Source organism: Rhineura floridana, chromosome 8 (assembly GCF_030035675.1).
Source record: "Rhineura floridana isolate rRhiFlo1 chromosome 8, rRhiFlo1.hap2, whole genome shotgun sequence".
NCBI classification, from domain to species: domain Eukaryota; kingdom Metazoa; phylum Chordata; class Lepidosauria; order Squamata; family Rhineuridae; genus Rhineura; species Rhineura floridana.
Window position 1 is genome coordinate 19679803 of NC_084487.1, and position 27890 is coordinate 19707692.

Consider the following 27890-nt stretch of genomic DNA (forward strand, 5'->3'; position numbering starts at 1 on the left):
GGGGCGTAGCCTCCGTATCAGATGGAGCTGATACAGCGCTGCCCTGCTCACAGCTGAAACCTGAGCTTCCATGGACAGCTGGGAGTCAAGAATGACCCCGAGGCTACGGACCTGGTCTTTTAGGAGCAATTGTACCTCATTGAGCACCAGGTCCAAATCCCCTAACCTTCCCTTGTCTCCCACGAACAGTACCTCGGTTTTGTCAGGGTTCAGCTTTAGCTTATTCCTTCCCATCCAGCCACTCAGCGACTCCAGGCACTTGGACAGGGTTTCTACAGCCAACCTCGGTGAGGACTTGAGTGAGAGGTAGAGCTGCGTGTCATCCGCATATTGGTGACATTGCAGCCCAAATCTCCTGATGATAGTCCCCAGCGGCTTTATATAGATGTTAAATAGCATCGGGGAGAGGATGGAGCCCTGTGGCACCCCACAAGTGAGAAGCCAAGGGTCCGAAACCTCATCCCCCAATGCTACTCTTTGGTGCCTGTCAGAGAGGAAGGAATGGAACCACTGCAATACAGTGCCCCCTATGCCTAACCCCTCCAGGCAATCCAGAAAGATACCATGGTCAACGATATCAAAAGCCGCTGAGAGGTCCAGGAGGACGAGGAAGGTGCACTTACCCCATCCAACGCTCTCATATCATCCACCAAGGCGACCAAGGCTGTTTCAGTCCCATGTCCAGGCCTGAAACCCGACTGAAATGGATCCAGGTAATCCACTTCCTCCAATTGCAAGGCAAGATGCTGTACCACTGAGCTATGGCTTTTTCCTACCATAGACGATGGTAGGTCTGGGGTTCTGCTTTTGACAGAGCTCGACTCTGAATGGAACTCCCAATTCCATACAGAAATTGGGGAGTTGCAAAATTCACTGGTGTGCAGCTACCAAATGACTCCTTCAGTTTGCTTGAAAAGTACAAATTCATAAAGATCTTAATATATAGCACATGGAATATATTTATTTTTATGTACATGCACCCAGCTCAATGGATTTTTCAAAACGTGCATTCTGACTGTATTAATTGACATGATTTTTTAAATAAAATTCACCTCTAGACCAAGGAACTGCATCCTGAGAAATATGTCTCAGCATGCAGAATCAGTACATTTCCCATAAAGCCATAAGAAGTCAGCTGTTTGGGGCCAAGGCTGCCAAGGTCCTCAGCCACATCTGAAGCCATGATGGTTCAATCATGTGTCTGATGCCACTGGGCCCGTAGCCCAAGGCCACACAGCTGACATGAGAGCAACAGAGACCCATAGTGGTATCAGAGCAGATCAGTTAGCAGCATTAGGAGAGGGGGCAAAGAAAAAGCTTAAAGGTGCAAGATGAGTGAAGGATTGCCAGGAAGGTGATTCAGTGACACTCTATCGCCTGTCATACTGACGGTCCCTAATCTAGCTGTTCATATTTGATCCAGTTCTATCCTTGTTAAGATATTGAACAGAGAATGTATTTCAGCATTAAGTAGGAATTCTCCCAGTACACACATACAATTGTTAAAAAACCGTATAAAGGATATCAGTATTATTCACCAAGTGATACTCTTGTACTATCCCTGCTCATGCTCATTGTTGAAAATATTTCTCTTGTTAACATGTAAGATGTTTACTCAGAAACAGTTGCACTGTGTTCAGTAGAGCTTACTCCCCATTATATGTGGTTAAAATAACAGTGCAATCCTGTACATGTTTTCTGAGAAGCATGTTTCACTGGGTTGAATCCAACTAATTCTACTCAGAGTAGACCCACTGAAATTACTGATCTCAAGTTAGTCATTTCAATTAATTTGAATGGGTCTACGCTGAGTATGACTAATATTGGATACAATGGAGGCCAGCAGAAGGAGAGGAAGCAGCAATGAGGCACCTTCCATCGTGCCTAGATATAGCTCCAGCTGACAGCCCCCCTCCCTCCAGCTACCAGCTGCCATTGCAGCAGCAGCCCTTCCATTGTGCTTGGATCATGCTCCACAACCAGCTGAATTTTTGTCTGACATGTAGGGATGGAAGAATCTGTCAATTTTGGTTTTTCTCCGTTTCTCATTTTTCAAGTCTTAAATTCCATTCTCCACATTTCCATATCATTCTATATATATCCTTATGAAAATTCATCAGCATTTTATTGCAAATTTCTTCCAACATACACATTTTGTATACATTTTTCCTAATGTATACATTATTGCAAAGCAGTGTGAAGTACGAAGTTTGAACAATTTATTATTTTATTTATTGAAATATTTATATCCCACCTCATATAAACATGATTTTCTAAATCTTCACAACAATCCTGTGAGATAGATTGGGCTGAAAAAAACAGAGACTGGCCCAAGGCCACCCAGTGAGCTTCATGGTCAAGTGGGGATTTGAACCCTGGTTCCACTAACCACTACGCCAGAGTGGTTCTCACTGGCTGTGTTTCGCTTTGCAAATTGTTTTAGAAAATGTGAATTAGTAGATTTGCCTTTACATGTGACTGGATCAGATTCCTCCTCCATCCCAGCTGTGATGCAGACTTCAAAGGCTTTGGAGAACAGAAAGGCAAAATAAGTAGCCGTAGCTGAAAGGGACCGCTATCCAAATTCCCATTTTTTCCCATCATTAGAACAAAACTTTCACAAACAGGCACTGGACCATTCCCGGGCCAGGGTGAGATGTGGAACGATTGGGAAGGTCTAATAGCTGGAAACAATTTTTGTGTATAGGCATAGAAGAATAGATTTTAGTTGTATGGGTAAAAAAAAATATGGTTGAGGGCCTGGACTGGAAGCAGTGCAAGTTGATCATTCTGTAAATTATTTGGAAGCATAATGTTCCTGCTATGTATATGAAGCTAATTATCTTTGTAACCTGCCTTGGGAGGGCTTTGCCCTGAATACTTTAAATACTTAAACAACAAACAAACTTAGTAAGTGTGTTTAGGATTGCAGCTGACATTCTTGTAAATCACATAGTGTGATTCCATTCACAAGAAACAAGCAGAGAATGTTAATAACTGGGAATTCCAAAGAGGCATGGCTGCCACTCTTCCATTATTTTGATAGACTGGCCATATTTGGGGAGCATAGCTGTCCACAACTGGCAGAAAAGTGATTATGGATTCAGTTTGTTTTGTGAAGGCAGAAAATGTGTATATGAACAAACAAATCAGTGTTGCCTTCAGTTTCAAACATAATTTAAGGAGAAAAGGACTTCTAGAGGCAGAAAAAAGCAGCTAGTTTTTTCTTTTTTAAAAAAATAGCCTAACAGATGAAAATTATTTTGTAAAAAAAAAGTATAATATTTTTTCCCTCATTATCTCCACTCTGTAAACTAAAATTGCTGTGTAGGACAATTAAATACTATAATGGTCATTAAGAGACTGGCAATCTGTTTCCAATCTCTGGTTTTTTATTAATTAAATCTCCGGGAGTAAGTGCCATTGAACTCAGTGGGATTTATTTTTAAATAGACATGCATAAGGTTGCTCTGTAAGGCTACAATCCTCAACACATTTTCCTAAGCCTGAACATAGTAGGACTTATTTCTCAGTAAACATGTAAAGGCTTGTGCTGTACATCACTCAAACAGATGTCCATTATTTTTTATACATGTGTCACCATAAGTCTAGAGAAAGACAAAAGTTTTTAAGATAGTTGAAAGCCGTTTGCTTTGTATGGTGCATATATTTTCTCTCTTTTTTTGCCCAACTGCTCCTTCTGGTCGAACAATTTTTTTTTAAAACAACAACACAAAAAACAAAAATCGATAGTATTATAAATAGTATTATAAATAATAGAATGAATATACATACCGTGAGCAGTGATCCTTCTTCCAAACTTAAAAGCAAAATGGAAATGGACTGCCTTCCGACTTATGGTAACCCTATGAATAGGATTTTCATGTTAAGTGGTATTCAGAGGTGGTTTACCATTGCCTTCCTTTGAGGCTGAGAGGCAGTGACTGGCCCAAGGTCACCCACTGAGCTTCATGACTGTGTGGGGATTCAAACCCTGGCTCTCCCTTAAAAGCAAACCACAGTGTATTTCCAGCCTGATCCTCTTGATGTCCTACTGATTTCCCTCCACTCTCTCTGAGATTGGTTGGTTTATTCATATTTTGCCTGATTTAAAATTTGAAACCCTTCTAAGTAAATATCATAATGGCCATATCTACTCAAGTATCTTGAATCAAAATCTGGGGTCATAAGGGTATGTATATCAAAGCAGTTTGCAGGTTGGATATTGTAAATACATATTTTTTCATTGTAATTTCCTGTTGTCTGTCCTTTGGTAATTGAATATTTTCATTTTTCATACAGTGGCCTTAAATTTCCAAACAGCTGGACTACAGATGGATCTTCAAAATGGAAAATTTTTGGACAATGGTGGTTCTGGCTATATATTAAAACCAGAATACTTAAGAAATAGAGACACACAATTTACCCCATATGCTGTATCTGCAAATCATCAACCAGTTCTTCTTACTATAAAGGTCAGTTCATTTTGTTGATAGCATCCTCTTAGCTAATTTACTAGGTCACTGCTGCTTTTTGCAAATATATATTACAGGTGTTTTCTCATCATTTACTGCCCACACTCTCGATAAGCTCTTCAAGTAAGGTCCCAGGCTATGGTCTGAAGGCACATGAGGCCAGCTAAGCAGGGTCAGGTCTGGTCAGTGCCTGAATGGGAGACCGCCTGAGAACTTTATACAGTATAAGCCTCCTTGGGTTTCTTTCATTAAAAGAAAGGCAAGGTATAAGTGTAATAAATGAATATACTTGATAGCAGCTCACTGGTACTATTTGGCTGCCTATTTTCTACCCAGCTGAGTTTAAGATTTTGTTGTTGACTTGTAAGGCCCTCAACAGCTCAGGACCAGACTGTCTGAGAGGGAGGGTCCTTCTGTATATAGATCTGCTTGTTCACTGAATTTACCAGAGGAGGACCTTCTAGTAATCTAACAGAGATACATCTGGCAACTCAGCTGAGGGTCTTCTCTGTAGTTATCTCCACATTGTGAAATAACCTCCACTTAAGGATATGATGTACAAGTGTTCTGCAGGTTGGTAGATACCTATTCACACAGGCACTCCTAGGCAAAGATCCTTAGTACTGGCTTTACCCAACTCTTGCTATTTTGGTTTATGTTTTATTGTTACTTTATTCTACTGGTTTTATTTTGTAGACCACCTTTCTTTTTTTCCACAATGAAAGGCGGTCTATAATTAATTTTAAATAAAAATAAATAATCATTTGTGACTGCAGGGTCTCTGTGGTTATTTGCATATGGTTGCCATTGCTTCACTTTCAGGTAGATTTGTGAAGATGTGTAATAGCTTTAAGGAGCTTTCTGAGCTATAAACATGATTCAGTTCTCACTTGTAAATGTGCCATTATGAAATATGGAGCAGTGATTCACATACGGCTGCAGTTCCACCGATTCCAGTGACATGAGGCATAAGCAGTTTCTGAATTTTCCTCCTAGGAATGTGTATGAGGAGGACCTGGGGCTGATGGAAGTATGAAATTAGTTGAATACTAGAGGATATGCCTACATTATCAAATTGTAGATGCTAATTAAAAACTAGTGTTGCTCAGGTATCTGGTGGCTCTTGACTGACTACCTGCTCTGTTTTGTTCTTTCTACATATTGTCTGCTGGTTCTCTTTTAATTTCTGTAATTATTTTTACTGTTTAATGGATTGTTTAAATCAGCATTGTTTAAATGCTGCTTTGGAGACCTGTCCCAGGTGAGACACGTGGAATAAAAATATTTTAAACAACTAATAAACTGCCAACAAACCAAATAAACTAATATTATTCCCTATTCCTGTGATTATAATTTGTTGTACACTGTTTTTAATATTGAAATTGTTTTAACCCAGCCTGGGACCTTAGAGTGAAGGGGGTTTAAGAAATTGAGTAAATAATGGTGCTAACAGGAAGTTTGACTGCCAGAGATATCAGTTCAGCTTCCGAACTTTGTTTATGGCATCAACAGGATACATATTTTATTATGGGATAGATCTATGACAGGCTTCTGCAACCTGGTGCCCTCCATACCTTTTGGGCTACAATTCCCATCAGCCCAGCCAGGACATCCTTGCTGGCTAGGACTGAGGGGCATTATCATTCAAAACATCTGGAAGGAATCAGGTTGGGCAAGACTAGTCTATGGTAAGAGTTAAACCCTTGATCACACCCAGAGCATAACAGGGTTTGGCTTGGGTGTATATGTGCTAGTTACTACCTGGCTGGGATGGTCACAAAAGTCATACCCCAGAGACTAATGGAATCCAACGGATTCCTGGATTCTGGGGTGGTGGTGATCATTAGATAGAGCAGGTGACCCTGTTGAACTTGCCATGCTGTGGAACAATGAGTTGTGTTGGGTTCTTGACACAGTTGCCCCTGAGCACTCTCTCTGGCATTGTGGAGCCCATTCTGCACCTTTGTATACCAGGGAACAGGCTGGGTGATGGCTAGAGCGCCAGTAGCAAAAGACATGCTGTGAAGCCGATTGAGCACGACTGAAACACGCGGCAGTGGGAGCGTTGAATGAGGTCGATTTCTCTCCATCACATCCTCAAGTGGATGTGGAGCTTTTTCGTATTGTCCAGGATCTGTTAATATCTACTCTGGGAAATAGAGTTTTAGACCCTTTGGAAGCCCACTGTGAATTGTTTGAAGGGACTTTGAGGGTAAAGTCACTAGCCTCCATAGCAATATTGATTCCACATCCACATTCACTGCAGTCCCCAGTGAGGTGTCCAGTGCAATGTGTGCTGCAACATCTTGGGGTCATTTTCAGTTGATACAACCTGATGAGGTGGAGAAGGTACTTGCAACAATGTGGCTAGTAATGTGTCTTCTCGACCCTTGCCTTGGTTTATTAAAGCTTGCCAAGGGAGTATGACCAAGGGAATCTAGGGTCATATCCATGTTTGAGAGAGTGGTCCCGGCCACCCTGAAAGAGGCATTGATCCAACCACTCCTGAAAAAGCCCACCCTGGACCCACTGATTTATGACAACTACTGCTGGTTGCAAATATCCCCATTTTAGGGAAGGTAAACAAGGGGGTTGTAGTGCCACAATTGCAAGCACTGTTGGATGAAACTGATTATCTTAACCCATTTCATTCTGGGTTCAGGCCTTGTTATGAGACTGAATCAGTTGTGGTTGCCCTGATAGATGACCTTTATTGGGGGAAAGATAGGGGAATGTAATCCTGTTATTGCTCTCTCAGCAGTTTTTGATTCGATTGGCCATGGTATCCTTCTGAGCTGACTTGGTGAGATGGGTATCAGAGACACTGGACAGCTCCAGAGTCTTTATCAGAAAGTAGCATTGGGTGATTGTCTTTTGATCCCCTGGCAGTTGTGCTGTGGGATGCTGCAGGATACCATCTTGTCCCCAATGCTGTTTAACATCTATATGAAGCCATTGGGATGGGTCATTAGGAGATTTGGGGCAAGGTGTCATCAGTACACTGATGATACCCAACAATATTTCTCTGTATCATCCAAATCAGGAGAGGTCATGCAAGCCCTGGACCAGTGCCTGGACTTGATGGGCTGGATGATGGCTAGCAAACTGACTCTGAATCTTGGCAAGATGGAGGATCTCGGGTGGGTGGTTTCTGAGTCCATATAATTGGTCAGTTGCCTGCCTTGAATGGGGCCATACTCCCCCTGAAAGAGTAGGTTCATAGTCTGGAAGGTGCTCCTGGATACATCTTGTTGCTAGAGCCCCAGGTGATGTGGGTAGTTAGGAGTGCCTTTAACCAGCTTTGGCTGGTAAGACAGCTATGGCTGTTTCTGAAACAGGATAACTGACTAATGTTGTGCCCTGGTAACTTCTGAGATGGATTACTATAATGCGCTTTATGTGAGGCTGCCCTTGAGGTTGGCCCAGGAACTGCAGCTAGTGCAAATGTGGCAGCTCAACTGCTCACTAGGGCAGTATATTGCTACCATGTTATGCCACTGCTGAAAAGACTTGCACTGGCTGTCAATTAGCTACTGGGCTAAGTTCAGGATGCTGCTTCTGTTGTATAAAGCCCTGAAGAGATTGGGTCCAGGATATCTGAAAGATTGTCTCACTCCTTATCTACTCAATTGATCATGGCATTCTGCAGGTGAGGGGGCCTCCTGCAGATACTGTCTTATCAGGATATCTATCCCACACAATAGAGCTTTCAGTGTTGTGGCACCTACCCTTTGGAATTCTGTCCCATTAAATATTAGACAGGCACAAGTTCTCTGTTATCTTTTGGGTGCCTACTGAAGATCTCCTTCTTCCAACAAGCCTTTTAAGTAGAGAACTTCCCCAGTTTCAATCTGTTCTGTTATTGTCTTAAAGATGTTTTTAATTGATTTCTCACTTGTGTATTTGCCGCCCTGGGCTTCTTTGGGAGGAAGGTCAGGATCTAAATTTAATTAATCAATGTCATCATCATCTCATTTTTTTTGGTCAGATTCATCCTTTGACTGTTCAGTGGGTTACTCTGGTTGGCTGGTCAGGCTCTCAGGCTGGTGGTTTGCTCTGTCTCATGACTCAGGAATTCAAAAAGAAGAGCTTAGCCCTTTCCTGCCTTTTGCTTTTCTTGCCTTTAATTTTGTTTGCGTTTAACTATATAGGGATCCTGCCTTACAACTAGAACTGCTGATCAGCTTTCCTATCCACAGTGATGGCCACTGGAGAGCCACGGTGTCTAAAACGTTGGGCTGGATATGGAAAACTCTGGTTCAGATCCCCACTGGATTGCAAAGCTCACTGGCAGGTTGTGGAAATGTCTTAAACTAACGCCGCACACATTATTGTGAGGCTGAATGGCCCACTGATCTCCATAGATGAAGGGACAGTGTACATCCCTGCACTGACTAGCAACAATTTTCCAGGGTTTCAGGGAGGGTTCTCTCCCAGCCTTACCTGGAGATGCCAGGGATTGAACCTGGGATCTTCTGCATGCAAAGCACATGCTCTACCGCTGATCTACGGCCCTTCCCCAACTTCTTCAGACATTGCTATAATTATTAGTCTCATATTGTGATTGTCCCAGAGGATATTTCTTGAACTTGCAGGGCAGTGTCCAGTTGAAGAGGTTGCATTCAGTTTAGCGATATGTTCTGAATCCATTCCTATACCTTTTTCCCCCCAGCAGACTGGGTGGGTCTTCTCTCATCAGTTATTGTCTTTGTTATGCTGAGATCAACTAGCTTATTTTTCATCTATAACCTATAAATATTACTTGTGTGCTAAACGCTGGTGAAATAGACCTTTTTGTTCAAGCTGCATTGCTCACGTGTAGCAGTGGTATTGAAAAACTGCCAGTCATAACTAAAATAAATCACATCTGCTTGATTTATTATCTGCAATATTTCCTTGTACTTTCCTCAGCTTCCTGTGGAAATAAATACCTTGAATAATGTTGAGACTAGCTTCTTGCAAGTGCTATTTAGTCATCAAAGGCATTTCACGTTATTAAATACCACTGCTATAGTTTCTTGTCTAGTTACACAATGGCCATTTTACCCTGTGTTTTGCAAACATGTAACAGTGATTTAGAATATTGATTCAAATAAAAAGTTGCACTTGAAAAGTTTATCCCACTATATTAATTGCCAAACAAAGGTCTGAAAGATTTTGTTCAGTTCAGTGTTTCCTTTTAATTAACAATAATTTTCATGTAAGTTAGGACTGCCTCTCTGGTGTGATCCATAACTCCAGATTTGCAAAATCAATAAAAGCTAACCTGTTAAGCCATTTTCTGATGCCATGTTTATTATTATTGTTGTTGTTGTTATTTATTAACCTGTTAAGCCCTTTCCATAGTGCCAAGTTTTATTACTATGCACCCCTGCCTCTTCCATGGAGTTGCCTGATCTTTGTTGTAGTTCACAGCTTTTGGCTTGTTTCTGTTTGCCTTCTGACATCCCATCACTACTTTTTATGTTTTTCCTGTAAATATGTACTTCCTTGGCTTAGGATTTGGGGCTTTTTTTTTAGTTGAGCTTATGTTTAAGAAGGAGAACAAGGCTAAACGTGTGCACAGATGGCTATACACCCTTCCAGATATCAATATCTTTACTGTGACAAGCAGGTTTTTCTCTCTCTCTTTCTAATTAAAGTTGGGAAACTATAAAATGTCTGTGGGATTGTGATGGAGATGGGGATTGTTCAAGGTCAGAGAAAGAAAGGGGAGAGGGGAAGAGAAGGGATTCAGTAGGTGAAGCAAGGGTTTGGTGAATTAGTGGATACATACCAAAAATGCACCTCTGATAAGGGAGGTTCAGGGTAGGTCAATTGCTAAGAGATATAATTAATGAAATGCCTTTGCAATATAGAGAGTATTGCAGTAAATCAGCACCTTTCTAATGAAGAATTCAGGGTACTTCCAGGTGGCCTGTTTATTGAGCATTCATCCTGATTTGTTTACAGGGAGCTTAGATGACACTGACTGTTTGTTGAGCATTCATTCTGATTTGCTTGCAGGAAGGTTAGATGAGGTTGTGCTAAAGCAAGTGTTGTCACACACCTTCCAGTGCATGTTCCTGTCACTTTTCTTATTGAAAAAACTCATTTTTTAGAGAAGCAGGTTTGTTGCCCACAGGGCTGTGGAGTTGGTACGCCAAACCTTCGACTCTGACTCCTCTATTTTTCTACTGTCCGACTCCGACTCCACCCAAAATTGCTTCCAACTCCACAGCCCTGGAAAGGGCTGTAAATGTCTTTTTAAATTGGAAGCTTTCATAGGAGCATTTTTATCGCTGCCTGAATATGCACTGATCTTGGCATCACAGCGTTTGTCTTCATCTGCATCCTGTGTCATACACTGACACACAAAATGTTTTCCATCTTGAGTTATGGTGAAATGCTCAACTACAGCTGACTTCATGGGAAGCTTCTTTGACATTTTGAATTTATATTTTTTAAAATTTGTCAATCAAAATTTATTTTGAAGCCGGAGTCGGTACATTTCTACCGACTCCGACTCCACCCAAAATTGCTTCCGACTCCAACTCCGACTCCATGACTCCGACTCCACAGCCCTGGTTGCGCAAAATCTCCCAGTCAACTATAAAATATGTGATTGGATCCCACTCAAAAATAACCGCAATCGGGAAGTACCCTAAGTTTCAAGCTGAGAAATGCAGGCATGGAAGCACTGTTTGGGGCAGGATATAGGATGCATTGCATAGCATTCTGCCAAAGACACACCTGACATTGTTTGAAATAAGACATGTGAATGTTAGCTGTTGCTGATATGGCCTGCCTATACAAATGAGATTGGTTACCCTGGATTTGGGAAGTGGGCCTCTTGAACATATTGTTGTGTGCACCCCAATCTCTGAGCAGTGTGAGACTTCCACAGGTTACTGTGCTCACCCAGGGTTTGGCTTTCTTGGAAAGAAGGTCAGGGGAGACATGGTGTCTTATAGGATATATGGTTTATTTACACACATATACAACCTGAGCTTAGGATGGAGGGGTTCTCAGTATTAACAGTCCACAGATCTTGCTTCCCAAAGCCCATAGCTTTGGGGTTCAGACACAGAGAGCTGGCCTCTTTGTATCTCCAGGTACCAGCTTTTATTCAGACTAACACCAAAACACACACAAAAAAACCCTATTTCCCTGTTTGGGAAGTGATCACTCTCCTCCAAGATTTCCTGTGTCGCCAGGACTTTTTTGAACCGCATTCTTACAATTGCAGATTTGGCACATCTAGCAATCAAAGACATTGGCCAGCATGATTTACTTATGAATGGAACTAGTCTGACTAGTGGAGCAGGCTTCTCTGCTCCAACTCCACCTGCACAGATTCCCAGTCAGAGGCTGGAAAGGAGACCCAAACAAATCATCCATCACAACCCTCAATCCTCTAACAATGTATTGACTAGCTGTGAGCAGCTTGCAAGACACTTTGAGGATAAAGTTCTTAGACTTCATAGTGATTTAGATGCTGCTATTGCAGTGAATCCAGTTGAGACCTCCAAGGCAATATCTGACCCAGGGTTGTGGGACCATTTCCAGTTGATGTGGACAGGATGCTTGCAGCAATGTGTTGGACCATGTGTCCTCTGGACCCCTGCCCTTCCAGAGCAGGATGGCTGGGTGGGTCCAGGGTGTTGTAAATGCATCATTGTGTGATGGGGAGGTGGCAACCATGTTTGACGAGGCAGTGGTGCAGCAGCCCATCCTGGACCCAATGGTGTGTAATAACCATCCTGGACCCAATGGTATGTAAGTTGCCAATAGCGCATTTTTGGGAAAAAGTGGTGGAGAGGGTGTGCGGAGCAATTGCAAGTGTTCTTAGATGACAGTGATTATCTGGAACCACTTCAGTCTGGGTTTAGGCCTGATTTTGGGACTAAGTTGGCCTTGGTTGCCCTGATGGATGACATGTATCAGGAGAAGGATGGGGGAATGTGACCCTGTTATTGATCTCTCAGCGGCTTTTGACACCATTGACTGATACCATCCTTCTGAACTGACTTAGTGAGAGGGATATTGGAGGCACTGTTTTACAATGGTTCCAATCCTATCTTCAGAATTGGTTTCAGAGAATAGCACTGGGGGAGTGGTCTTTGACTCCCTGGCACTTTTGCTATGGGGCTCTGCAGGGCACTGATGATGATGATGATTTTATTATTCCAGCTACTTTTAATATCTTAAAATATATATCAAATATATTGGTATGACTAGCCCATGGCTGCTGTGTAATGCCTGAATAAAACTGAAAGTCCTTGTATCGTCATGGCAGCACTTGCTATATGGAGATGCACGGCTTGAACCGCTTACTCATAGGTAAATACCACTGGGTTCATCATTTCGTTATTTTCCAAGGCAAGTGAAAATAAGATTGCATCCTGGAACAGTAAAGTACTGAGTTGTAAATACACTGTGCTTTTCCTCCCTTTATAGTTCAGGGTAAATAGTGCTTATGTAGCTTTGTACTGCATGGTCAACTTCCCAGACCATTTTTCAACAACACCATTGATGTCAAATAATAATCAATTACATTCAATGCCCCAGTTAAAGCTTATGTATTGTTTTTGTTTGTGCAGCTTATCAGTGGCCATCAATTACCACCTAGCAGTCTCTCCAGGAGCAATAAAGCTGACCCCCTAGTTCTAGTAGAAATTTATGGTGTTCCAGAAGACCAGGCAAAGCAACAGAGTTGTGTAGTTAAGGGCAATGGTAAGTACAACAGTCTATTGATTGTGTAAAGTCTCAGTCATTTAGGAATTTAACTCATTAACCAACATAGCTTATCAAAGTTATCCCTCTGGCAATTGGACCTATATACAGAAAACAGCAATGCATGAATCAATAAAAAAAGCTTGAATGGTATACACACAAACACACACACACACACACACACACACACACAGAGAGAGAGAGAGAGAGAGAGAGAGAGAGAGAGAGAGAATCCAGTTTTCTGCTCTATGGATAAATTAGACAGGCCAGGTTAAAAACCATACATTTGCCTATGTATGGGAGAGAGTAGAAAATAACAAATTTTGTTCTGATCACATTCTGTGGAGGTGGAAGGGTTTATTTCCCCCCCCTTTATTATATTAGTCAGAGCTATAAGTGGGAAGAGGAAGAAAACAGACTCAAAGAAAAATGCAGAAATGTGTTATGAGTAAGCTTGTAGTACCAGTATACCTCTGTTTAGTTTTTGTTTTTATTTTATTATGTGTTCTGGTTTGTCCTTAGTTGTCTCTTATTGTTCCCTCATTTATTCTTGTGCTTCTATTGGGGTGTGTACAAATGTACATTACTTGAACAGTTGAACCACTGCAAAAGCACACAATCACAACATTGTGTACAAAGAGACATAGAACTTCCTCTTCAGGATCAAGCTGTAAGTTGTCAGGCCAAGCCAGCTGTACTCAGGGTTGATTGGCTGCTGCCTGTAACATCACAAATCCAGTCCCTATAATGGTTTTGCATCTTGTTCTTTTTATACAAATGTTTACTTTAATAAAACGTTTTCAAAGCAGCACTTCAATAAACACATCAGAAAAGGGGAGAGTCTGTCTGAAGAGAGGGGCATGGCAGATGGCTGAATTAGCATTTGTATGGCTGTTTTGTATTTATTTGTTTACTGCTGAGGGCCACATGCCAGGGGCTGGTGAGGCCAGAAGCAAACGTGAATGGAAAAATGAATGTAATTTTTACTTTTGTACAGTAGGCTAGTTTTACACACACTCACACACCACTCTCCATCTAAACGAGCAAGAGGCATTTTCAGAGCTCACGGACACATTCCAGTCAGGCAAAAACACTCAGGGTATGAAGCAGGACCAGTAAGGAGTGTGGCCTGGAGAAAGGGGGTGTGGCCTGGGGAGAGCTCCAAGGGCCAAAAAGAGATGCCTGGAGGGCTGCATTCAGCCTCTAGACTGGAAGGTCCCTGCCATATACAGAATCCAACCAGACTGGCAGTTGAATCTTATTTGAACACTAGAACTGAGTCAATGTGCTTCATGATACCTAAGGGCAAGATGCTAGCTTACGCGGTGAAAGGTAGGCCACCTCTCTCTCCCTCCCTCCCCCTCCCTCCCTCCCTCTGTCTCTCACACACAGTGGTGCCCTTCAGTATCTCACTGCCACTCCCCAGGAGCTACCTAATGCTATGACCATCCCCGTCAGAAAGCCAGGCTCATACTGTTGGAGGCAGAATGCCTCTGAATGCCAGCTGCTGGGAATTGCAGGTGTGGACAGAACTGTTGCACTCAAGTTCTGTTTGCAGGCTTCCTATTGGCATCTGGTTGGCCACTGTGAGAATTGGATGCTGAACTAGATGGGCCTTTGGCCTGATTGGGCAGGGCTGTTATGTTCACAGGATAAAATATCCTGGCGAATGTTGTTTAAAGTTATGCGTTCTTGGTGCCTTTCCAGTATATATGTGCAAAAAAAGAAAGAAAGAAAAAGAAAAGAAACACTAAGACAAAATTAAGGGAAAAATCAAGTCACTCCAAATGGTTTCCTGCTAGAAAATGTACATAGCTGTGATTAAACTCAAAGAAAAAGAGTGTCAGTGTTGTACTTAAATTCCAAAGGGACAGCTCCACTGTAGGATAATGTCAGACTTCCCATCAAACATACCTAAATGTAGGTGCAGCAATACAAATTCTGAATGAGCACATTGCAGTGCTTCTTCTCAAGCAAATCTTCTAGCGGAAGTATGGCAATGGGCTGTTTGCATCTATCATGCATTTTGTTGCTGCACCCCCTCTTGAGTAAGTGCAGCAACAAAATGTTTAAAGGAGTCTTGAGTAGGATTCTTAAGGAACTTTTCTTAAGGAGACATAAGTGAATGCTGCTGTGAGGGGTTGGATGGGAAATGTAGTGCTTCTCAAATTTTATTTATTTATTTTGAGGATTTCTACTTTGTTCTTCAGTCTGAAAGCTATCACAGTCTAATGCCCCAGGCAAAATCCAGAAGTGAATCTCTAATCAAGGAAACATCCACATTTTTCAAATTTGTCATTGCAAAAAGAGCCTAGTACAAACATGCCCTCAGACCACGTAGACATGCTCTCCTTTCTGATGTTTTAGTGGGAACTACCCATGTTTTCCACAATTTTTTCTTTGTAAATCAAAGGTGGGGAACCTTTTTCAACCCACATTCTTTTACTTGGAACCCTCTGAGGGCCATGCCAGTGGTGAGGGGGGACAAAGGCAAAAGCTGGCGGAGGAATGATTGTACATTTTACCTTTGTGTAGTAGGCTAGTTTTACACACACAAACACACACACATTGCACACACACACACCCCTCTGTCTTCCATTCAGACAGTGTTCTTATGGTCTTAAGAGGCATTTTCAGAGTTCAAGGCCACGTTTCAGCCAGAAAAAACCAACTGGGGTACAAAAGACGTGGACAGAGGTGTGTGGCCTGGAAAGAGTTACAAGAAAGCCTAGAAAATCCCAGACCTGCGGTTCCCCACTCCTGCTGTGTAGCATCCGAGTTAAAAATGATATCTGAGGCTATATCTGTGTATGTTATCAGCAGTACTGTATCAGCAAATTCAGAAGTGCAGTGTCCCTTCATGATAGTCACACCACGCCCCCAGGATTCATCATTGTGATGTTCCTATATATTAGTGTATATATGGTAAGTGCTGGTTGTTTAGAGTATACATGGTAAGTAGTGAAAGAGGAGGGGGAGTGAATGGGCAATAGAATGCTTGATGATTGGCTGAATGTTTAAGATGGCTGACAGTATAAATGAAAGGATGACAGGTAAATCTATGGAATGTGAGGTGGTAAATTGTGGAATCTGGGGGGAGAAGAGAAAGAGTGGATTGCTTGGTGGGGTTTGAGAGAGTTGTTTGCCAGGAGAGCGTGAAGAAGGAGGGAGGTGGAGTTCAGATTAGTATTGAGTAAAACCATATGCTTATGTGCCTTAAGAAGAAATCTTGTTAATCTTGTTAGCTTTGTTATCTTTAATAAATACTTAATTTGGTTTACCAAAGGCCTGATCCTTGGCTGGGGTTTCACAGACCAGAAGGGAGGGTAAGGTAATGACCAAGGCTGAAGGGGAACTGTAACAAATGGTGGCAGCGGTGAAGAGAATAACAATACCAGTATTCAGAGTCTCTGGGAATACTAGTATTGGGACGTTACTGGTGGTTGCCTAGCAGGGGGATCTGTTGAGATCTGTGCTAGAGCAGATAGGTAAACCATAAGAGAGTGCGGTCCGGACTGGTGGAGTCCCTGGTGGTGCCTAGAGACAGGCAGTAACCACGAGCAGGTAGGAACCTGACAGGGAGAGCCAGGGAAGGACGCATCACATGTGGTGGCAGAGGTGGGATATGAACAACAGAGAATCCAGATACGAATACTAGAGAATCCAGAACAGTGGTGTGGCAAACAGAAATAACAAAACAAGATTTCTTGTGAGAGTGACTGGCAAAGAGTGTGTGGCAAAGAGTGAGTGAACTCAAACACCATGGCTGAATACATAAAAATGAAAAGAGAGGAGCTGGTGGAGAAGTGCATAACATTCAATTTACCTCACGAGGGTAAAGGGGTAGATGAATTGAGGGTAGCACTTATAGGATTTGCAACTGCCCAGCAAAAACAACCTGTCAGGGAAGAGACCCCAGAAGGATATTTAAGCAATCCCGCTTATATAGAGTACTTGAGAGAGAAGTTAAGATGGGAGGCTGAGGAAAAAGACAAGCAGAGGGAGTTGGAAGCTGAGAGATTGAAGATGGAAGCTGAGAGATTGAGGATGGAAGGTGCAGAGAAGGAAAAACAGAGGGAGTTGGAAATTGAGAGAATGAGATTGGGGTTTGAGGAGAGGGAGAAGCAACGAGCAGTGGATGCTGAATTACAAGTAGAAAAGTTAAAATTTGATAGAGAGAAATTTCACTCTGAGGAGACAAGGAAAGACAGAGATGGAGCAAAAATAAAAATTACTCCAAAGGACTTTGCTGTCTATGAGCCTGGCCAAGATCCTCAAATTTACCTCAGCACCTTTGAAAAAGCAGCTCAGTTGTGGGGGCTACCTGAAGATAAATACATGCAGTATTTATCAAACCTGATTAAAGGGGAATTGGCTGAGGTATACCAATATTTCCCCTCAGACAGGCCCGTCACCTATGCTGAATTCAAAGAAGCAGTGTTTAAAAGATTCAGACTGGGGCCTGATTATTTTAGAAAGCTTTTCAGAAACTGCCAGATACAGACAGGGAGGTCTTTTGTGGAACTGGGAGCAAAGTTGATGGATATATTTGGAAAGTGGATGAGTAGTGCCAAAGCTCAGTCAGTGGAAGAGGTGAAAAGCCTCATGATACTGGATCAATTATACCATCAGTTACCACCAGAAATAAGGCTCCTGGTCAAAGACCGTTCCCCTACATCTGTGCAGGAGGCCGCAGAGATGGCGGATCACTTCGCCTCCAATAGAACTGGCTGGGTGGGGAAAACATCAAGAGAGTTTAAACCCAGACCATATAGTGCTGGCAGAAGGGATGTGGTTCCACAGCGAGTGAGTCCTCCATTAAAATCTGAAGGGCACAGGACACCCCAGAGTGGATCTGTGTACCCTAAAAGTGAGGAGAAATTATGCTACAAATGTGGTAGACCAGGGCACCTACGTTTTCAATGTGAGGTTGCCAACCCCATTAGTAATCCTGCTCAGACAAGGGCAGTGAAAACAGAGCCCAAGGCTTTAGAAACAGCGAAAAAGGTTCAGTTTTGCCAGATAAACTGGACAGAAGTAACAGACCTTGATTCAAGTCTGAGAGAGGAAGTGAGAGTACAAGGGGCAAATTATTAGGCATTGCTTGATACTGGTGCCGCTCAGACATTACTGAGGCCAGATTTAATAAAATCTGAGGTAATATTACCTCAGGAAACTGACTATCCAAGGAGTGAGAGGTCAACCAGAAAGTTTGCCTGTGGCCCTGGTGGATATGGCTTGGAGAGGCCGAGAGGGCCGATATAAAGTAGGCATTAATGCCCAGCAACAAGAACCAGTAATACTGGGAAGGGATGTAATGGGCGCCCAAGGAAAGATCTATGTAGTGACCAGACAGCAAATTGGCAGAGAAAAAGAAGCCATATTAAGGGGGGCTGAAACAAACAGGGTGGAATCTGTTAACCAGCCTCAGGTCACCATAGCAACCACTAGCAGGCCTGCTGAAGAAGACAAACTGTATCAAGTGGTCTCTGGGGAAGAAGCAGATGAATTCAGGGAAGAGCTGCATAAAGATATAAGTCTGAAGCAGATAAAGGAACAAGCGCTGACCCAACAGATTCCTTTCACTGACAAACTGAGGAATCAAGTTGTGTGTGAGAATGGGATTTTATATAGACTGTGGATGCCTGCTGAGAGAAAGGATGAATGTGAACCAGTGAAGCAATTGATAGTACCTAGCAAATACAGAACCAGATTGCTAGAGGTAGCCCACGATGTCCCATGTGCAGGACATGTGGGAATAAAAAAGACCAAGAGGAGATTGGCTGCACATTATTATTGGCCAAATATCTCCAAGGATGTAAAACAACATCGTCTATCTTGTGGAATATGCCAAAAGGTGGGAAAGAGTGGAGTAAAGACCAAGGCACCCTTAAAGCCCCTTCCTATAATTGGACAACCCTTTTATAGAGTGGGAATAGATTTGGTGGGCCCTTTTTCCAAACCCACAAGGCATGGCAAGAAATATCTAGTGGTGGTGGTGGATTTTGCTACCAGGTACCCAGATGCAGAAGCACTGAGATCTGTAGAAGCCCCTGTAGTGGCAGAGGCTTTATTAAAAATCTTTATGAGGCTGGGTTTCCCTCATGAAGTGCTGACAGATCAAGGCAGTGTATTCATGGGAGAAGTGATGCAATGTATGTGGAAATGTTGTGGTCTAAAACATCTAAAGACCACTACTTACCATCCCGCCACTAATGGGCTAACTGAGAGATTCAATGGAGTTCTGAAGGGCATGATCAGAAGTTATGTTCAAGATCACCCACAAGACTGGGATGAACGTTTGGGATGCTTCTTATTTGCATATAGAGAAGTCCCTCAAGAGTCAACAGGCTTCTCACCCTTTGAACTCATGTTCACTAGAAAAGTGAGGGGACCTTTGGAACTATTAAAAAATTCATGGGAAGGAACTCTGGGAGAGTACAAAACTTCTGTAGTAGATTTTGTATTGGAATTCCGCAATAAATTAACATCAATGATGGAAGTAGTGAAAGAGAATTTGAGTCATGCACAGGAGAAGCAAAGTTACTGGTATGACAGAACAGCCAGAGAACGTGTGTATGATGTGGGAGATATGGTTATGGCGTTCATACCCAGGAAACATGACAAATTACAGGCTAACTGGGAAGGACCATATACCATCAGAGAAAGGCTTGACACAGTGACATATGTAATCACCACAGACCAATTAAACAAAAGCAAAGTGGTTCATGTAAATATGTTAAAGCCTTACCATACCAGGGATGCAAAGGTGTTGCAAGTTACCTTATTCCCTGAGGGAAGTGGGCCTGAACTTCCAGATTTGGTACAGGAAAGCAAAGACAAAGGAGGGGTAGATCAAGTGGAATGGTCAGAGGAGGTAGAGGAGGAAGTAAAAGAAGAGATTCTGAGAGTTTTGAAAACCTATAGGAATCTCTTTAGCAACAAACCTGGCCGAACCAGTAGAGTTATACAATCATCTCTTCTGCAATTACAGAATTATAGAACCAAAATGAAACTGCTGTATGCATAGGCTCCTCCCCTCAATCTCTCTCTCTCTGGGGGTTACATGTTGCCAGAAACATTTTGATTTTAAGAAGTCTGAAATGAATCCAACTGTGGGACTAGAGTTTGGGAGACCAAGGTACTTTGCCATGAATCTCACTTATCCTAGGAGCCAATCAGCATAAAAGGGGAGCTAATGAGAAGAGTCTTCTCAGTGAATGACTCACCTCCTTTCACTCTGATTGGCTCCAATCAGCAGGAAAGGAGACGCGTTGTTAGTCAAGTGTGAATACTCAGTGGCTAACATGCTCCCCTTTCATGCTGTTTGGCTCATATATAGGGACCCTGCTCCCCAAAAAGGAAGTGGTCTATGTCCTCCTACAACCCTATACAACTACACCCCTGGCCATCAGATTCTTCATTAGAGGATTGTGCACTGGGGTGAAGGAGCTGTTAGATAGGTCAGTACAATTGTGGATGTGTACTCCTGCTCACACTGTAACTGTCAGCATGCAGCATACACAGTTGACCTTTCAATCAGCAGCCTTTACATTGTTCAGCTTAGAACCTGGATGTGAAAATGACTGAGCCCTCTTTAGAGGCACACATAACAAAGGTGGCATTCTTGACTACATCGTGGCCAAAGTACCAACTCATGAAGGACAACATAAATTACATAACAAGACTTATTGCTTAGCTAGCATTGACCTTGCATTTGTGGGAGGATTTCAGGCCTGTTCTCCTGTAATCAGTGGTCAGTGAATAAAACACGATGAACTAGAAAGGTGTAGCTCTTTTAACAGATCATTGTTTATCTTATATTGCTTTCTTTGTTTCAGCTTTGAGTCCTAGGTGGAATGAAACATTCACATTTAATGTCCAAGTTCCAGAGCTTGCCTTAGTACGATTTGTTGTAGAAGATCAGCTTTCTCTCACTTCCAATGACTTCCTTGGGCAATATACTTTACCACTTTTGAGCATGAATAAAGGTATTAGTCACCACCACCACCATGCAAAAAGACTTCCAAATCCCTAACAACAAATTATTCTCTTCATGATTATTATATGCAAAATAGATTTAAATTGGATGCAGGAAAGGTATAGTTATCCTGTCAGTATCACCACCGCTGACACCAGCGCTGTTCAAATAAATGCTGTGGTGCTTTTTAATCATTTTAGTTGCTTAGCATTCATTTGTGACAGAGTGCAGAATTGAATGGGGCATTACCTCCACTACTTATTGAAACTTCACTGTTACTAAAGGTATGAGTGCTGTGCTTTCCCCTGTATACAGATCAACATTTTTATTTTTTTTAAACGCATCCTTGTGTAATATCTACTCAGATTATTTTGGCTGCAGGAGCTGCTCCATGCTCTATGTTACTTACAGTTGTAGTTAATCCTACTAGGTGAATTTAGCGGCCAGCTCATATTGTGCATTGGTTCACAGGACTGTGCAGTTCCATCACATTGCTTACAGCCTATTTGAAGGTGTCATTTGTGTGAACCAGCACCTCCGTGTTGATAGTTTAGCTGTAGTCACCCTGATTCCCAGGATGGCAGCGGACACTTCTTCAAGGTTGGGAGCCAAATGATTGTTCTGTGTGCTCATAGGAACCTAGGAAGCTGCATTATATCAAGTCAGGCCATTAGTCCACCTTAGTCTACACTGACTGGCAGCAGCTCTCCAGGGTTTCAGGCTGCGTATATTTTCCAGTCCTATCTGCAGATGCCAGGAATTAAACCTGGGACCAACTGCATGCAAAGTCGGAGCTCTGACACTGAGCTATGGCCCTTCCAAGGGGCTGCCTCTTGTATGAACTGGCTCTGGCTAGGACAGCACTTTGTAGGAAGGAACACTTTTGATGCAATGGCAGATAGAAGCAGCATTCTTTTTTGAGCACTAATTCAGTATAGGTGATTTTGGGAATAAAGAATAGGAGAGTACAATGGAAAATAGAGGGTATGATCCAAGAAGAAGGCAAGTATGAATGGATAACTCATGAGCAAAGTATCCCTTATTGGCATTTTGGGGAGGGATAACTTGTGGAATTGTGAGGAGAAGCCCTGTCAGTCACACAGACAAATGTGAAAAATAAAAAAGGGGAGCCCAGACCAGGAGTTTGAAGGTCTGGTGGAGAAAAATGGGGTGAAGACATTATAACAACCTTTCCCAATCTTTGGGTCCACAGATGTTGCTGGACTACAATTCCCATCATTCCTGACCATTGGCCATGATGGCTGGGGCTGATGGGTGATGATGGGAAGGAGTGCCCATATGTTGTAAGAACCCCTGATGGTAAAAAGTGGCTCAGTAGTGTGGAATCATTCCCTCGCTTCCCCAATGAGGGTACTTTTGGTGGAGTCTAGGCAAGGCAGTGTCAGGGGTCAGAGAAAAATTTGCCCCACCAAGATTTTTTTACCCAAGTTTTGTTTTTTCCTATAGGAATAAATGGCAGCCATTCTCTTAAACTGGAGGAAGTAAAGGTTTGTACTTAAGGGTCCAATTGAGATGAGACTTAACCTGCTTCCTGAGAGTGTTTTCTCCGGTTCCTTGGGGAACATGTTTAGCACTTCCCCTAATGGTCTTGCCAATAGCACTTTAGTGGGGGCATTGAAGACTAAACATAGCTCTGTCCTAGGTTCCATTTCTTGGTGATTATAGAGAGGGACAGAAATGAGGTTTATATGTACTCATATGCATGAAATGCTTTACATGTAGTACACTCATGCATTGCTATTGCATTTACAGGTTATCGTCAGGTTCCACTTTTTTCCAAACTTGGTGTCAACCTGCGTCCTGCTTCACTCTTTGTGCATGTCTGGTACTTTAACCAATAATGTTTGTTAACAGGCCTCCCCTGGCAGCCTGTTCTCAATAAAGAAACCATGGTTCAATAGTACTACTCTCTTACAAATACTTTTACTTGTGTGAGTCAATGGTATTCAGTACATATAAAAGCCATATATGAATTGCTTTGTTGGATCAGACCAAAGTCCACATTGTGCTGTCTCCATTCCAACATCATTGCCAGTCAGATGTTTCTGAGAGCTCACAAGCAGGGCATGTAGGTGGCATTTCCCCCCACTGTTTATCCCCAGCAACCCAATATTCAGAAGCATGTTACTTCCAGTGGCAGCTGGTGGCTCCATGTCAGCAAGATGCTTCAGCACCTTGGACAGCTCCTTGAAAGTTTGGAGCAGATTCCACTGCCCCACTAAAGTGCAGTCAACAGCCACCACGAGTTACTTCTGTACATGGAGATAGCTATCATGACTACTGGCTAGACAATTATCCTCTGGGACAGTGTTTCTTAATCAGTGGGCCAGGACCCACCCGTGGGCTTTGGGCCACTTTCATGTGGGCCTCAGTGCCAGGGCCTGCCCAGGGCCTCCTCACTTGCCTGCCCCATCCCCTGACCATGCTACAGCCTTTTGATTGGATCAATGCCAGCATGAGAGGCTCCTTACCTACTGAATAAAGGTGGCTGGGAAGCAGAGAAGCTCAGGAGAGGGGGGGGAGGGAAGGAAGGTCTCCTCTGAGGGGAAAGGGACAGAGGAGGCAATAAAGGAAATGACTAAGTGAGATAAAAGGTCAATATGCATTATTTTTATTAATTATTATTATTATTATCATTATGAGATAAGAGAGGAAAGCTGTTACAGGAGGAAAAGACGAGTGTAAAAGGACCAGGAAGAAGGGATTAAAGAAACAGGTAGTGTGTGTCATGTGTATGTGAATAAGATACAAGCTGAGTGTGATAGGAGAAAGGGAGAAGAAATTATAAGAGATGGTTAAACATACTTTGAGAGGCATATGGGGATGGGAAGGGAAAGGTATAAAAGAAAAAGTCTTCTCCCCTTAGAGTCTCTGGATCAGCAAATTCTGCCTTAAATGGAGAGGCTGTCACAATACTTCCAGAGCAAATGTCTGTTGTCCTGAGCCTGTGTTCTGAAACACATTTTGTCAGACAGCCAACTCAATCTCTCTATTTAATCAGGAATGATTTCATTAAACCAAATAAAGAAATGGTATACAGAATCTCCAAGAAAGCTTAGAGTCTCCGGGGATAGTGAACTGAGGATGGTGATGATGGTGGAGAAGGTTGTTGGTAGATGATTCTGTTGTTGACTGTAGGATTGTTGAGATTGTCAATGGGAGAAATAGTCCTTCGAGAAAGATGGGTTTTCAGAGAGATGGCTTTAAAGGTTGCTTGGTGGGAGAGATAGCTTCTGACAGAGAGATAGTTCTTGCAGAGAGATAGGTAAAAAAGGAGTGTTGTCCCGTGGAGCTACAAAGTCTGCTGCTAGGTTCACCATTGGCTGAAAGAAACTGAGGCATGTTTTGGAGGGAAAAACCAACTGCAGAAAAGTAGAACTGACCAATAAAAAAGGGGGTGATATCACCTGACAGGAAGTTACTTTATAACCAAGGGAGCGTAGATCCAGTACCATAACTCTAGCCTAATAAATACATTGTTTAACACAACTGCTAGAGGGAGTCTCCCTATATACCATTCTAAACCCTGCGAAGGCAACACATCTATACTTAGCTTGAGGAAAGCTGACCAGTGGTAATTTCAGCTGTTTCAAGTGGGCACTGGGGAGCAGAAAGTTGAGAATCCCTGTTCTAGGAATTTCTTTACTTTTAAAGCTTTCCAAGCCAGTGACAATCATTATATCTTGAGGTAATGAATTCCATTATTTAATTACACACATAAGAACATAAGAAGAGCCTGCTGGATCAGGCCAGTGGCCCATCTAGTCCAGCATCCCGTTCTCACAGTGGCCAACCAGGTGCCTGGGGGAAGCCCGCAAGCAGGACCCGAGTGCAAGAACACTCTCCCCTCCTGAGGCTTCCGGCAACTGGTTTTCAGAAGCATGCTGCCTCTGACTAGGGTGGCAGAGCACAGCCATCATGGCTAGTAGCCATTGATAGCCCTGTCCTCCATGAATCTGTCTAATCTTCTTTTAAAGCCATCCAAGCTGGTGGCCATTTAACACAAGTTAAAGCATGCAGTCTCTCAAACACACCAGATCCCTCCCATTTTCAAAGATATCCCACACTGATGAGAGGTGGAGGGCATGCAGACAGGTGAGATGTGAAACAGGTTTAGCAAGAGAACAGATGATCTAGTATCCTTTGGAATGCAATGTGTGTAGTTTGTGTACAACTTGGATATTTTTTGGTCCTTGCATTCCTTGTTTATCTGACATGCTCAGTATCATCAGTGCCATCTAAGACAAACAATGACCAGTTTTCGTGTTTTATGAGCAGCTGTTTGCAGGAAGCCCTTGTGCTATACTTTTTGAATATTGCAGTTTATTGTTCACTAGTGACTATGGTCTAACATGGCTTGATTTCACATCTGAACCTCTGAGGGTTGAATTATACGTGATGCTCAGCCGCATGTAGCTTGCCCCAATTTGGAGAAAAAATGCAGTTACAGAGACTGCAAACTAAACTGGAAAAGTAGTGCAGGAGGCAGAGGTTCTTAACCTTTTTCCCTTGCAGGGCAAAAAACAACCTGGGAGGGATTTTTAGAAGAAAAATGACATGTGGGAACAGGGGTAAGAACCCCCTCTAATCAGTTTTCCTCTTTGGTAGGCAGCCTCCATAGCTGCATTTTGTCAAACAAACAACAATGAACTCCAAGGGCAAATTGCATGTGACTGAGCATCATATATGGTTTGGGTTTAAATTTGCTTAAAAAGGAAACCTATAGAATTGGATGTCTCCATCCACTTCCATCTACCTGCCCCCAGTTCCTTTCCCAATTCGCCCATATCTTGCTGCAGCACAGATGTTTTAAGTGGTGGAGATTCAGAATGATAGTGGTTGTGATGAGGGCAGAATAAAACTACCCTCCACGTCCTGCCATGCCACCCTTACCACCATTGCCCCCAGGCTGCCACTGTTCACAACAGTGTATTATGCATATGCTCACAGTGTTGTTGTTAATGCACTCGCCTTAATGTGGTTGGGCCCAAGAGCACCACAAGAAGTTACTTGGGGCAGCAGAGACACTGCACCACATATACAGGAGCTGGAACAAAAAGTGGATCTGGAATCAGGGACTCATATCAGGACACAGGACACACAGATGCGCAATTCCAGATTCTTGAGTCCCAAACCTAATCCAGAGCTCTAATAATTACCTATTGAATAACAAGGTAAACATTATTAACTAAGCCAACTCTTTCTAAAGGTTTTATAGGCTCGTAGGCTAACTAGAGATGTGAAGGCACAGAGGGAAAAAATGAAAAAATCGGGGGGGGAACATTCTCTCACACACACATTTTTCTGGCCTTCACATCTCTGAGGCTGCAGGGGCAACTCTTTGTAAATGAGCAGTACTTTCAAGCAGAAGTATGGAGGGTGGCTACAAGACAGAGGGACTTCTCAGTAGTGGCTCCCAATTTATGGAATGCTCTCCCCAAGGAAGTCATTATATTTTCAGTGCCAGGCAAAGATGTGGCTTTTCTCTCAGGCACTATGACTATTCATGTGTGGTATTTGCTGCTGGGATATTTTATGTTGTGAGGCTGGGAAGGATTTTTATTGCAAGTTATGTGGATTTTCTGTAGGATCATTTTTAGTTCTTTTTATTATGATTTAGCTGCAATTATGTATTTTGTACTTGTTTTATATTTCTGATTGTAAGTCACAATGAAATCATTTTTGTTACATAGCAATGAATGTTTGTATAAATGAATAAAAATACTTTTGCATATATACATATTCAAGAGCCAGGAAAACAGAAACAAATGCATAAATATCATATTTTTTAACCTTTGGAATCCTTAACAAAAACAGGCTCAGCTTCCATATTTTATTAATAATGGAGTGAAGGTGTCATTTCTTTATTTTTAAATCCCCAGCTGTTTTACCTTCTATGTCAATATTTTGGCATACATGTCAGACTTCAACAAGCACTGTAAACAAACAAAAAATCTGCAACTAGAGAAAGAAGTGATGTTCTTCATGAAACTTTATACTGCTGTCTTTAAACAGTATGAACTTAAGGTTGCCACCAATTCCTATTTTTTGTGGATTACTCATATTTCAGCAGCCTTAGCCATAATTTTAAGAAAGCATTTGGATAACATTTTTCCATGTTGGTGTAATGGATGTATTTAAAAGTTTTAGCAACTTTATATGAATATGCTCTTCCTATGATCTCTATCCAGACACATAAAAGTGCCTGTAATACTTGCAGAGTCTTGCAAACCAGGGCCATTATCCACCCCAGTTAGGCAAAATCAATGGGCTTAAGCTTGCCTAACAGTAACACTATATTGAATTGTGGGCCAATGTTTAATTTGTTACTTGAAAAGTACAGATATAGAAAGAATTCACTGAACTGAAGTATAATAAATAGGTTATTTTAGATTACAAATTTCATTATATAAAAGCAAACATTTCTTCTAAACTTCAGTGGACAAATTAACACACATGCACATATATGCTTACTTAATGAAGTTTGCTTTACAGATGTTAGATGAAATAAGGAGAAATGAGAAGACAAGGAAGAGTGCTTTAGGAATAGATGAAAATGCAGTGACATTTTGGGCACATTTTTAAATGGTATGCTGTATCTAGTATGATTGATTAGCAGTTACTTCTTTGTCATTTGTAATATTTTTATTTAACATCTTCCTTATGAATAAAACCCTGTGTCTTCATGGTTTGAAACA

At 42.2% G+C, this 27890-nt stretch overlaps 1 protein-coding gene across 1 annotated transcript in view; it reads left to right on the forward strand.

The window, feature by feature from the left end:
* The window catches only part of LOC133390925 (1-phosphatidylinositol 4,5-bisphosphate phosphodiesterase zeta-1-like), a 78640-nt gene extending 55607 nt beyond the window's left edge, over positions 1–23033 (forward strand). Inside the window, exons 11-14 of the mRNA XM_061640466.1 lie at positions 4303–4475; positions 13058–13190; positions 21032–21181; positions 22945–23033. Coding sequence (XP_061496450.1) covers positions 4303–4475; positions 13058–13190; positions 21032–21181; positions 22945–23033 — 545 coding nt within the window. The remainder of the gene's footprint in view (positions 1–4302; positions 4476–13057; positions 13191–21031; positions 21182–22944) is intronic.
* Positions 23034–27890: the final 4857 nt, after the last annotated feature.